This window comes from Anguilla rostrata, chromosome 12 (genome assembly GCF_018555375.3).
Source record: "Anguilla rostrata isolate EN2019 chromosome 12, ASM1855537v3, whole genome shotgun sequence".
In the NCBI taxonomy this organism is placed as follows: domain Eukaryota; kingdom Metazoa; phylum Chordata; class Actinopteri; order Anguilliformes; family Anguillidae; genus Anguilla; species Anguilla rostrata.
Window position 1 is genome coordinate 35,195,596 of NC_057944.1, and position 13,878 is coordinate 35,209,473.

The following is a 13,878-nucleotide window of genomic DNA, read 5'->3' on the forward strand; positions in this document are numbered from 1 at the left end:
TCTTGGCTCTAGTTCTGTGCCCATTGACGTCTACACGGATCACAACCCATTGGTTTTTTTGTATAGGATGTACAACCAGAACCAGCGCCTCATGCGTTGGTCTTTGATTGTACAGAATTACAACATTGTGATTAAACATAAGAAGGGGAAGGACAATGTGTAGCGGATGCGCTATCTCGTGTTTAGTGGGTGCATGATACTAGATTTGGATTTGTATACTGTTGTATTGTATTCCCCTGTCATCGTGTATTGAACAAACTTTAGTTCGTTCTTGTGTGGGGGAGTGTTACGTTCGCGTGTGGGATGCGGGCGTGCGTTTTTTCTCCCTCTTTCGTTCTGCTCTCTCTCGGTTGCTGTCATTTCCGCAGGAGTCCGTGTGCCGCCCTTCGTTATTCCCATTGGTCATCCCCGCTGTCCATCATCAGAGTTCTCCCGCTCATTCCCCCCATCCGCCAATCAACTCCCTCCTGCAATCATGTCTCCCCCAATCATGCCTCAGCTCTCAATTTAAAATATCCCCATTTCGTTCCTGCAGGAGCTTTCCGTTTCCTCATTTGTGCTGTGTGTTTGGGCAAATGCTAGGTTGTGTGTGTTATTGAGAGAGTTGTGTGGTCTAAAATTTCGTCCTCCCTGTTTCGCTTCAGAGACCAGTGTTAGGTAAGTTCCGGGGGCCCCTATACACGTGTTGACACGTAGGGTAAGGGCTCTGTCTAAATACATTAGTTTAGTGGTGGTGTCGCCCCCTGTATTTATGACTGCGGGTCGCAGTTAGGTTAGTTAGACAAGTTTGTTTTCTGCATTGTTAATAGGTTAGTTATATTGCAAAATCGTAGTTAGGGTATTTGTTTGTTATTTTCGGCACCACTCCCTTTTTTTTTTGTACTGGTCTCGGTCGTGTGTCTTGACGTGTTTTATGTTTGGAAATGTCTGTAAATACTTGTAAATAGCACCCCCCCCCACACAGTAAAATCCCTTTCACCGTAGTCCGCCTTGTTTGTCTCATTATTCTCACAAGAAAGCTTATATATATTTAGTTACATCTCCTGGTGCCAAATATCAAACATAATTTAAAATATTGCACCCTTAACCCCTAGAAGGGTCGTAACAGCTTTGCATAAAGGTACATTGGCAGTGCATCATCTTGCATGTAACCTGAAATCTCACCATTTGAATCCAGTTCCACAATCACTAGTTTACTCTGCTACTTTGAGATTTCTTGTTCATTAACTTGCAGAAGACGGAATTTGACTCTGGTAATTCATCTTTTTTTTTTGTTTTCTGAATAAACAAAAATATCATCCTGATAAAGTTACTGTAGTTAATGAGTTCCCCAGATTCATTACCATGGCACATGTACAGAAAACCCCAGAGCAAGATGTATAAAAGGGGAGTCAGTCTTCCTCTACTGCAAATATGAAACCAGGTTGAACAAAGTGGAGAAAACCATTGACCTCATTCTCTGCCAAGGTGATTGTGGTGAGTACTTACTAAGCATTCTTCCCATTTTGAGATCATATCATTTGTCAGATTACTGTCTTTCTTAATGGGATTGATAATTTGTTTTAGTAGATTCAAAAAACCAAAAATTGAACCTTACCTCACCTTTAACTTTGGAGATGTTTATCAAGATTGTGTTTTTTTCCCCAACGTATTTACATGAAAAATAAGCTCTGTACAAGCACTTACATTATGCTGAACTGTATAAATAATAAGTTATGTTGTGTTGTAGCCTTGTGTTGTGTTTGACTAAAGAAATCTTGGTTGAATAACTGGAAGTTTTTTTTTGACTAAGAATCAATTAGTGTAAATTTTAAAAGATTCTTTTTGCCGCATTTAAAGACATGCACTCCTATTGTCTCTTCCTTTTGGCGTAGTCTGTTTGATAACATATATGATAGTTTACAACAGAGGGACAGCTCAAAAACTTACATACATAAAATACACCCAAGCGTTTGCAAGTAGCTGCGCTGATTCTCTCCGACTATCGAACTGAAAATATAATTGAGCGCTTGCGAAGTTTCTGCACTAATTCTCTCAGTGCTGACCTGTGATAACTAGTAGAATTGTGGAATTGACTGCATTATCTACATTCTACTCTATCTGTTTGACAGTTTATCGGGCTGATTTAACTAATCTTAATAACAACGCAAATGCAATGTTATTAGGCATGGCTCCAGCACATTCATGTCCATTGTTAAAATAAAGTAATTGTTTCAAATGGCATTTTATTGCACAAAGAATAATAACCCGTAATCATGGTGAGGTTATCTGTAATTATGTATAAAAATCTAAAAAGCTTATTGTGAGAATGAACCTGTTATAAATACAAACTTCTCTAGAAATAGAGAAGTTTACATTAAGTGCAGAGTGTGTGACCATTATATACGTAAAAATTAAAGTATGTAGTTGGTTATAGAAAGAGTTATTAGTTCGGAGACATAACGACGAAGCTTCTGTTGTGAATTATTGAATGAATGGATGATGAATGCTACACACAAATATAATTGGCGGATAGTGTGAGGTCAGTGTTGCTATTGTTAGACTTTACTTCATGTCTTGTCAACTATGTTATTTGCATGCTCTGTACTACACTGAGAACTTGACTTAAAAAGTCAGCTTTTCTTTGCCTATCGAGAAAGATTTTAAAGAACTGCTTGAGAAGTATTGTGATGATGATGATTTTCAGGATACTAGGTAGTTTCGTTCATAAAACCTTAAATGTCTTCAGAATTTTAAGATAACTTAACCGCATTAATTTTTTGTTACTTACAGGGCAAAGAAAAAACAAAAAGAAAATCAACAAAGAGAAGAAATCAGTTAAAACTGCTATGAACTCCCTGAATTCCACCTTCTATCTAAATACAACTTTTGTGCGTCCCCCGTTTTTTTTTCATCAATGGTTTGTTCCTGTGCTGTAAATATGCAACCAGGCTGAACAAACTGGAGAAGCCTTTTACCTCATTTTCTGCTAAGGTGACTGTGGTGAGTAATTACTAAGCATTCTGCTCCTTTTGACATATTATTTATCATTTTTCATGACTGGATTGATCTTTTGTATTAGTTGTTAGATCTGATACCCTTTACCTCACCATCAACTTTCGAGATGTTTACCATTTTAAAAAATTAAAAAGAACAAAGAATAATAATCTATGATAATGGTGAGGTTATGTGTAATTTGTGTAAAAGTTTACTGTGAAATCAAACCTGTTTTAAATACAGGTGGTCCAATTTTGCAGTACCCTATTATTGCATACAATAGCAAAGGGAAACAAAGAAATCACAAACATTTATAACAGCACTATTTCATTTGTTTAATGAATACGTTATCAAACACTGATATCACTGATGTTAATGTTACTTAACTGACACTTAATCAACCAATTAACCAGATTTAATTGATAATTAGATTTAGCTGTTTAAACACAGCCAAGCTTGATTGCAGCCAGCTCTGTTGAATCTAAATCTCACTTATATTGAACCCTACCATCAGAATGAAGTACTCACCACAAAGCTTCTATAAAGTTTTGACAAAAATACTATGCCACAATCAAAGGAAATTCTTTTGAAACCTTGAATGTTTTCTGAATTAGAAAAAATAATCCACTTCATTGAATGCAATTAAGTTATTCAGGTTGCACTTTTTTTCTTTTTTTCCTTACAGGGCAAAGAAAAACAAAAGGCAAGCCACAAAGAGAAGAAATCAAAAACATCTGCTATGAACTCCCTGAATTCCACCCTCTCTCTAAATACAACTTTTGTGCGTCCCCCGTTTTTTTTCATCACCGGTTTTCATAACATGCCCCATGCCAAATACTACTATATTTTCCTGTGCTTTGTTTTTGTGGTCACTGTGTTGGGGAACTCCTTTGTCATGTTTATTATATACACAGAGCGCAGCTTTCACACCCCAAAGTATATGGCCATTTTTAATTTGATTATAGCTGACTTGGGTGAAAGCACTGCTTTTATTCCAAATGTAATTGCAATGTTTCTTTTTGATTCACAATACATCTCCTTTGACGCTTGCTTGGCCAACATGTTTTTTGTGCTTTTATTTGCCTGTTTACAGTCTCTAACTCTTACTGTTCTCGCCTATGATAGATTGGTGGCAATATGCTTGCCATTGAGATACCATGCCATCATCACAATGCAAGCAATGGTTGTGATGTTAACAGTGGTGTGGGCATATGATTCAGTTTTAATGATTTTAATGGTGACTTTCATTACCAGATTGTCCTTTTGTAAATCCATTGTAGTACAAAGCTGCTTTTGTGAACATGGGCCCGTATACACATTGGCATGCAATGACAATTTTATTAATCACGTGATATCAAGAGTTCACGTGGCATTATTGCTGCATTTACCCTTTATTTTGACTGTAATCTCATATGTATTTATTGCTGGTGCACTGTCTAAAATAGCTTCATCAGAAGGGCGATTTAAAGCCATTAAGACTTGTTCTGCACACCTAATGCTGGTGGCTTTATATTATCTTCCAATAATGGGAACCCACATTGCTGGACTAACTTCAACCCTTCATCTTAATACCAGGATAATGAATTTGTCCATTGCAAATTCCATTACCCCCATGATGAACCCAATCATTTATGTGCTGAACACTGAAGAGATTAAGGAATTCTCAAAAAAAATTTTCAAAAGAAAAAAAAAAAAAACTGCAACAGAATTAAACAATCAAAATAAAGGAACAGATTTATATTAAGAGACGGCTGCTTTTTACCGTATCACAAACAGCAGTCCAGAGAGTCCAGATCCAGAGGGGGAAACAGTGGTAAAAATTCCTTAGCCTCTTTTGAACACAGAAAATGTTAAATGTTAAAATGTTATTTTGTGGAACCTTACGTTTCAGGGTCAAAGAAGAGCAACAAAATTGATTCCTAACAAAGTGTATGTAAACTTTTGACCCAGGGAAAATCTTATATAGTACATAAAAGCTGAAATAAATCTGTATCTTAGCTGTTATTTATAAATTACCTCTTATGGAAATAAAGTAGATAACCTAATTGATGTAACACAGGAAATGTATGGTTACATGTAGAGTGTAGAGTTGTGAAAAAATGAGTTTGAATGTCTTCAGCCTAGGTGAATGTAAACTTTTGGCCTCAACTGTATGTGGTCACTGCATAACTGGGGAGGTAGAAACAGAAATGCACTTTTTCCTCCATTGCGAGAAAGTATCCTTCCTGTGAGAAATATTTCAAGATCAAATAATAAATATATTCCCTGAATTTGTCAATTTACCAAGGAGTGGTCCCAAATAGATCACATGGGCATGTTGGAAAAGAAGCATGCTTCATAAAGGTGCAAAAGCTGTATATTGCTTATACAAAATTGCCTGCAATTGCCAGAACATTGTACAAAGCACAAGCGCATGATTTAGGATCTTTGAGAGAAGGTTTGACTTTCAAGCAATCTTCCCAGTAGTGTGTACATGCTGTTTTAAATATGGTAGACATATACAGGGCTGTAGCAGTTGTCAAAGATCTGTGCCGATGCCCCTTGATGGAGAGCAGGGTGATGTTAACATTAGGGCCGATCAATTTCATTTCCTGTCTTTTGAGGATTTCAGCAAATGCAAACATTTCACGTAAAACATCGTTTTTTTGTGATTAATAAAAATACATGGCTACCCAGAGAGCAGCGTATATGTGGTCACTGCATAACACAGGAGGTGGACATAGAAATGCACTTTTTCCTCCATTGCAAGAAATTTTCCTGCCCGTGGGAAACATTCTAAGATCAAATCATAAAAATATACCTAAACCCTGAAGAAACATTTATAATTGCCATGGGTGAGAAAATAACTGCCCCAACTGTGGCAAGATACGTTATGATACGTCAGATAGCAAGGCAGTCTGAGTAACTATAAACTACCCCTACATTTCACTATTGTTAAATGTAAAATGTTAACTCTTGCTCATTCATGTATATCAAATCTTTGGCTTTAACAATATTGTTTCATTACTTCAATGCAAAAAAGCTGTTTGAATTGAATTGACCTTAAATGAATTAATCCCTCTTACCATGAAAATCACCTAATTAAGGAAAATGAACAGTTGGTTAAAATTTTGTCAGTATCTATGGAAGGGGCATACTCTGCTAAATTCATTAAACGCTCTGGACCTGACAGAGGCTGTGGTCCCTGAACAGCTCACATTATCTCCCAGGACCTGATTTTGCATGAAAATAACAGCCACAAACCCCAAAAACTTTTGTAATTATAAAGTCACACATAGCTAGTTAGCTTGCTGCCAAGATAAGTTACCTCACTTACAATGTCTTGACTTTTGGCTAACGGTAGTTATGATGCCTAATCAATCGGTCAGTTTAGCTAGCTACATAGGTTAACACCGAACTAAACATTATTCACTAAACATTACACATTTATTTTGTAGTTGGGGGCGGGGGGGGGCTTATTTTTCAAAACATCCTCTCCGTGAGCCCAGAATTGTAAATCCATTAAAAATGTTTACCTGCATGTTGCCCTTTAAACATTTAGGGCCATATTTACTAAGCAATGCATAAATTACCATCAGTGCCACAAAATTCTGCATTGCTGCATGTTTTCAATTTAGCTGGGTATTTACTAAAATGGTTATGTAAATGAACACAGCCGAGTTCATTTAAATGCACTGCTGACATTTAACATGTCTTGCGCATGGCAGGAAAGCATCATTTTTGTACAGCTCCATCTATGGTTAAGTCGGGTTTTGGACAGGTGTCAGGATCCATGGATGCAATGGATAGGCACTGTCACCTCTGTTAACACGTCTTACAGTATTTAAAAATGATATATCCTTTAAAAGTGTTTTTTACTAGGTCTGAATATGTTTACATTTCTCTTGTCACTAGAGGGCAACTGATAGAGATGGGGTCCTTTGCTTTGCATAAAGGTACATTGGCAGTGCATCATCTTGCATGTAACCTGAAATCTCACCATTTGAATCCAGTTCCACAATCACTAGTTTACTCTGCTACTTTGAGATTTCTTGTTCATTAACTTGCAGAAGACGGAATTTGACTCTGGTAATTCATCTTTTTTTTTTGTTTTCTGAATAAACAAAAATATCATCCTGATAAAGTTACTGTAGTTAATGAGTTCCCCAGATTCATTACCATGGCACATGTACAGAAAACCCCAGAGCAAGATGTATAAAAGGGGAGTCAGTCTTCCTCTACTGCAAATATGAAACCAGGTTGAACAAAGTGGAGAAAACCATTGACCTCATTCTCTGCCAAGGTGATTGTGGTGAGTACTTACTAAGCATTCTTCCCATTTTGAGATCATATCATTTGTCAGATTGCTGTCTTTCTTAATGGGATTGATAATTTGTTTTAGTAGATTCAAAAAACCAAAAATTGAACCTTACCTCACCTTTAACTTTGGAGATGTTTATCAAGATTGTGTTTTTTTCCCCAACGTATTTACATGAAAAATAAGCTCTGTACAAGCACTTAACTTATTATTTATACAGTTCAGCATAATGTATGTTGTGTTGTAGCCTTGTGTTGTGTTTGACTAAAGAAATCTTGGTTGAATAACTGGCAGTTTTTTTTTGACTAAGAATCAATTAGTGTAAATTTTAAAAGATTCTTTTTGCCACATTTAAAGACATGCACTCCTATTGTCTCTTCCTTTTGGCGTAGTCTGTTTGATAACATTTATGATAGTTTACAACAGAGGGACAGCTCAAAAACTTACATACATAAAATACACCCAAGCGTTTGCAAGTAGCTGCGCTGATTCTCTCCGACTATCGAACTGAAAATATAATTGAGCGCTTGCGAAGTTTCTGCACTAATTCTCTCAGTGCTGACCTGTGATAACTAGTAGAATTGTGGAATTGACTGCATTATCTACATTCTACTCTATCTGTTTGACAGTTTATCGGGCTGATTTAACTAATCTTAATAACAACGCAAATGCAATGTTATTAGGCATGGCTCCAGCACATTCATGTCCATTGTTAAAATAAAGTAATTGTTTCAAATGGCATTTTATTGCACAAAGAATAATAACCCGTAATCATGGTGAGGTTATCTGTAATTATGTATAAAAATCTAAAAAGCTTATTGTGAGAATGAACCTGTTATAAATACAAACTTCTCTAGAAATAGAGAAGTTTACATTAAGTGCAGAGTGTGTGACCATTATATACGTAAAAATTAAAGTATGTAGTTGGTTATAGAAAGAGTTATTAGTTCGGAGACATAACGACGAAGCTTCTGTTGTGAATTATTGAATGAATGGATGATGAATGCTACACACAAATATAATTGGCGGATAGTGTTAGGTCAGTGTTGCTATTGTTAGACTTTACTTCATGTCTTGTCAACTATGTTATTTGCATGCTCTGTACCACACTCAGTACTTGACCTAAAAAGTCAGCTTCTCTTTGTCTATCGAGAAAGATTTTAAAGAACTGCTTGAGAAGTATTGTGATGATGATGATTTTCAGGATACTAGGTAGTTTCGTTCATAAAACCTTAAATGTCTTCAGAATTTTAAGATAACTTAACCGCATTAATTTTTTGTTACTTACAGGGCAAAGAAAAAACAAAAAGAAAATCAACAAAGAGAAGAAATCAGTTAAAACTGCTATGAACTCCCTGAATTCCACCTTCTATCTAAATACAACTTTTGTGCGTCCCCCGTTTTTTTTTCATCAATGGTTTGTTCCTGTGCTGTAAATATGCAACCAGGCTGAACAAACTGGAGAAGCCTTTTACCTCATTTTCTGCTAAGGTGACTGTGGTGAGTAATTACTAAGCATTCTGCTCCTTTTGACATCATATTATTTATCATTTTTCATGATTGGATTGATCTTTTTTATTAGTTGTTAGATCTGATACCCTTTACCTCACCATCAACTTTCGAGATGTTTACCATTTAAAAAAATTAAAAAGAACAAAGAATAATAATCTATGATAATGGTGAGGTTATGTGTAATTTGTGTAAAAGTTTACTGTGAAATCAAACCTGTTTTAAATACAGGTGGTCCAATTTTGCAGTACCCTATTATTGCACACAATAGCAAAGGGAAACAAAGAAATCACAAACATTTATAACAGCACTATTTCATTTGTTTAATGAATACGTTATCAAACACTGATATCACTGATGTTAATGTTACTTAACTGACACTTAATCAACCAATTAACCAGATTTAATTGATAATTAGATTTAGCTGTTTAAACACAGCCAAGCTTGATTGCAGCCAGCTCTGTTGAATCTAAATCTCACTTATATTGAACCCTACAATCAGAATGAAGTACTCACCACAAAGCTTCTATAAAGTTTTGACAAAAATACTACGCCACAATCAAAGGAAATTCTTTTGAAACCTTGAATGTTTTCTGAATTAGAAAAAATAATCCACTTCATTGAATGCAATTAAGTTATTCAGGTTGCACTTTTTTTCTTTTTTTCCTTACAGTGCAAAGAAAAACAAAAGGCAAGCCACAAAGAGAAGAAATCAAAAACATCTGCTATGAACTCCCTGAATTCTACCCTCTCTCTAAATACAACTTTTGTGCGTCCCCCGTTTTTTTTCATCACCGGTTTTCATAACATGCCCCATGCCAAATACTACTATATTTTCCTGTGCTTTGTTTTTGTGGTCACTGTGTTGGGGAACTCCTTCGTCATGTTTATTATATACACAGAGCGCAGCTTTCACACCCCAAAGTATATGGCCATTATTAATTTGGCTGTAGCTGACTTGGGTGAAAGCACTGCTCTTATTCCAAATGTAATTTCAGTGTTTCTTTATGATTCACACTACATCTACTTTGACACTTGCTTGGCAAACATGTTTTTTGTGTTTTTCTTTACCAGTTTGCAGTCTTTCACTCTTACCATTCTGGCCTATGATAGATTTGTTGCAATATGCTTGCCACTGAGATACCATGCCATAATCACAATGCAAGCGATGGCTGTGATATTAACAGGGGTATGGGCATATAATTCAGTTTTACTGATTCTAATGGTGAGTTTAGTTACCAGGCTGTCTTTTTGTAAATCCATCGTTATAAACAACTACTTCTGTGGTCATGGAGAAGTACGTAAATTGGCTTGCAATGACAATCTCGTAAATTCTATCGTGGGAAAACTTAATATGGTATTGCTCCTTTATTTACCTTTGATTCTGACTTTACTGTCATATGTGTTTATTGCTGACGTACTGTTTAAAATGGCCTCATGGGAAGGGCGACTTAAAGCCATTAAGACTTGTTCCGCACACCTAATGCTGGTGGCTGTATATTATCTTCCATTAATGGCCACCTACCTTGCTGAAATTGCTTTTACCATTCATCCTAATGCCAGGCTCATGAATACATCATTTGCAAAGGCCATTACCCCCATGCTAAACCCAATCATTTATGTGCTGAACACTGAAGAGGTAAAGGAATTCTCAAAAAATATTTTCAAAAGAAAAAAAATAATAATAACCTGAACACAAATATTACGGTAGGCAGCGGCAGAGGTTAGCAATTCCTTAACCTCTGTTGAACACAAAAGCATGTGTATCTTTATTTGATGACTTGGGGGCTTTTCCTTTGATCCTTCGGTATATAAGGGGAAAATTTTACTGGTTCGGGGAGACTTGTCAATATGACTTCCCGCACACCATTTACAAATAGTCATCTCACTACACACACCATTGTATATTTCCATTATTTAACACACTGTACAATAAACTGCATTCACTTCAACCTTGCATTTCTTTTTGAGTGTTGCTGCTGCAGGCCTATCAGTTTCGGGGTGCTAACATAAACACAGAACTCAGGATATCTGCACTGCATAGTTACTCACTTATACACCAGCGCTATCGAGGGTATGCACATGACGTCACAGTAAGTGGAAGTCACTGTGGTTACACCCACTGAGTGGCAGAAAGACTACTGAGTGGCAGCGTTAGCGTTCAGCTTGAATGCCGCGGAAACACAAAAAACACATCTAAAATGGGAAAGAGTTGTTGTGCGATTGACTATACAAATAGATTCAACAAGAAATCGGAGCTATCCTTTTACAGACTGCCGAAAGCTAAAGAAAAGAGAAGCAAATGGATCGCTGCAATTCGCAGAAACAACTGGAATCGAGGCACCGAAATGTGGATTTGCGGTTGTTATTTTGTGTAGTTAGCGTTCCATATAGAGCCACACTACAGGCGGGTCATTCGCCATCTCCTTTTATGTAAGGAAAGGTTAAAATGTTATTTTGGACTCCCATAACAGAGATAGCATTAAATTAATCATGTTCCAGTAGCACCAGGTAAAACCACACAACTTCCTTTGATATACTTCTGGTGTTTGGTATATCTGAGGGGTTTCTTGCAAGCGTTAAAGAAATTCTCCAAAAAAAATTCAAAAGAAAGAAATCATCTCTTTTTGGTCTGCTAATTGTTGGTTAATACATTTTGTGGAACATTACATTTCAAGTTTATTTATATACTTACATATCTTGCAGTAGCTAAAACAAACAGTTATCAGGTAGAGGCTGCGTCTAAAAGCTTACGTTTAGCTAGCAACATCAAAGTTAATTAATTGTACTGGAGGACTAATGAAAAATAAAGAATGTTAATTTCAGTAAATTACAGAAACTATGCAGACTAAGCAGCATATAAAACAGCCTTAACTGCCTTATCTAACAGTAGTTGTTCTATAGCAAATGATCCTGATAATAGCTAACGAGCCTGCCCACACAATTACTGTACTATTGCAAAATTAGGGTTGATTGGTTGTAGCCAGCTAGCTAAATAATATCACAAAGTGGAGGGTAATTGACACAAGTTCGAAACAAATTAACAGTATTTTTTTTTTGTTAACTTGTCAGACCGGACATTATTGTCAGGTGGGGATCACACAGACTAATTAGAAAACCAGGGTTAGTTGGCCTAGTGTCATGTCTGTGTTACCTTAGCTAACGTTAGCTAGCACTCCGACTAGTTCACTGGAATGTTGCTAGCTAAACATAAGCTTTTGGACGTAGCCACTGGTTAGCTCTGTCTAGAATTATTCTGGCTAACTGGATACGTAGACACAAGCTAATAGCTTTTTCTAGAACTAAAAAGGTGAGAAACAAAATGTAATTTAATGTTGGTTTTGTGAAACAACCTGTTATAACCTGTTAGCCAGGCCGTCTGCCAAAGTGACCTCATATCAGCTGATCATCAACTGTGCGGCATATGAGGGCACTGGTTACCTCACTTATAATGTCTTGACTTCGGCTAACGGTAGTTATGATGCCTAATCAATCGCTTGGTTTAGCTAGCTACCTAGGTTAACAGCAAACTACTAAACATTACTCCTTTATTTGGTAGTTGCCTAGCTAGTTGTAATAACTTGCCATATAATTTTACATTCTCTGTGAGAAATTTTCCGACTGGCGCCAGTGGCAGAGGACGCTGATGTCCGTAGAACTGAAGTGAGCCAAGCGAACAGACGGGACCGCACCAGGCATCAGTCTCACACGGTCCTTTCTTCGAAATCCCATCCGGAACTCCATCATATCCCCAGAGATATAATCCTCCTTCCTAAAATGCCCACTGCAGACTACCGTGTTTTGGCTATATGGCCTGTATTTTATTTCTTTAAAATTTATATTTATCTATTTTTTTCAAACCATCCTCTCCATGAGCCCAGAATTGCAAATCCATTAAAAAAATTTACCGGCATGTAGCCCTTTAAACATTTAGGGCCGTATACATGAAGCATGGCGTAAATTTCTATCAGTGCCACAAAATTCTGCATTGCTGCATGTTTTCAATTTAGCGAGGTATTTACTAAGACTGGTTATGTAAATGAACACAGCCGAGTTCATTTAAATGCACTGCTGATATTTCACGTGTCTTGCGCGTGGCAGGATAGCATCATTGTTGTAATGCTCCGTCTATGGTTAAGTCGGGTTTTGGACAGGTGTCAGGATCCATGGATGCAACTGACAGGTATTGTCACCTGTCTTAACACGTCTCAGTAAAAACATCAGAACACAGTTTTAATATTTCAAATTTAATTCCGTACCCAATAGCCAACCATTCTCTCAACTTCTCTAACAGGCAACGGTTCCTTGAGATGAAACAATCATGTTTTAAAAAGATTTTAAGATTTTCTCTTTTTGTAAACGTAGGTAAGAGTCTCCATAAATATAACGCTTGATGAATGTAACACGGTCAATCACTTCATGTACGATGCGGCTGCTGTAGCTATTTCAGGTTCGTAAGTGTACAATTCAGTCCTCCACCACCTCCCATTGGAACGAAGCAATGTGATAAGCTTTTTGGGACATATTTTTTTTAAAAACTTGCCCTGCCTTTTGAGCGAGCTAAATTAGTATTTTTTTTTACTACGTCCGCGTATCTTTTCATTTTTCCTTTTATTTTTTCTTGTCACTAGAGGGTCACAGATAGAGATGGGGTCCTTTCCTTTGCTTAAGGGTATATTGGCAGTGCATCATCTTACATTTAACCTGAAATCTCACCATTTCAATCCAGTTCCACAATCACTAGTTTACTTTGCTACCCCTGAGATTTCTCGTTCATTAACTTGTGGAAGAAGGAATTGGACTCTGCTAATTAACCTTTTTTTGTTTTCTAAATAAACTAAAATATCATCCTGATAAAGTTGCTGTAGTTAATGAGTTCCCCAGATTCATTACCATGGCACATGTACAGAAAACCCCAGAGCAAGATGTATAAAAGGGGAGTCAGTCTTCCTCTACTGCAAATATGAAACCAGGTTGAACAGTGGAGAAAACCATTGACCTCATTCTCTGCCAAGGTGACTGTGGTGAGTACTTACTAAGCAATCTTCCCCTTTTGAGATTATTTGTCAGATTACCATTTTTTTATGGGATTGATC

General features: G+C 36.7%; 4 protein-coding genes across 4 annotated transcripts in view; 2 read left to right on the forward strand and 2 right to left on the reverse strand.

The window, feature by feature from the left end:
• The window catches only part of LOC135236186 (olfactory receptor 52E8-like), a 126,073-nt gene that overhangs the window by 80,575 nt on the left and 31,620 nt on the right, over positions 1–13,878 (reverse strand). The window lies entirely within an intron of this gene.
• The window catches only part of LOC135236188 (olfactory receptor 52E8-like), a 121,212-nt gene that overhangs the window by 75,701 nt on the left and 31,633 nt on the right, over positions 1–13,878 (reverse strand). The gene's annotated exons all lie outside the window — the stretch shown is intronic.
• Positions 1,430–5,955, forward strand: LOC135236791 (olfactory receptor 1-like). Its single transcript, XM_064303321.1, has 3 exons — positions 1,430–1,476; positions 2,773–2,982; positions 3,662–5,955. The coding sequence occupies exon 3, from the start codon at positions 3,716–3,718 to the stop codon at positions 4,718–4,720; it is 1,005 nt and encodes a 334-aa protein (XP_064159391.1). The 5' UTR covers positions 1,430–1,476; positions 2,773–2,982; positions 3,662–3,715; the 3' UTR covers positions 4,721–5,955.
• On the forward strand, positions 9,495–10,695 carry LOC135236111 (olfactory receptor 52E8-like). Its single transcript, XM_064302300.1, has one exon. It carries the CDS (start codon positions 9,510–9,512, stop codon positions 10,473–10,475), a length of 966 nt encoding a protein of 321 aa, XP_064158370.1. The 5' UTR covers positions 9,495–9,509; the 3' UTR covers positions 10,476–10,695.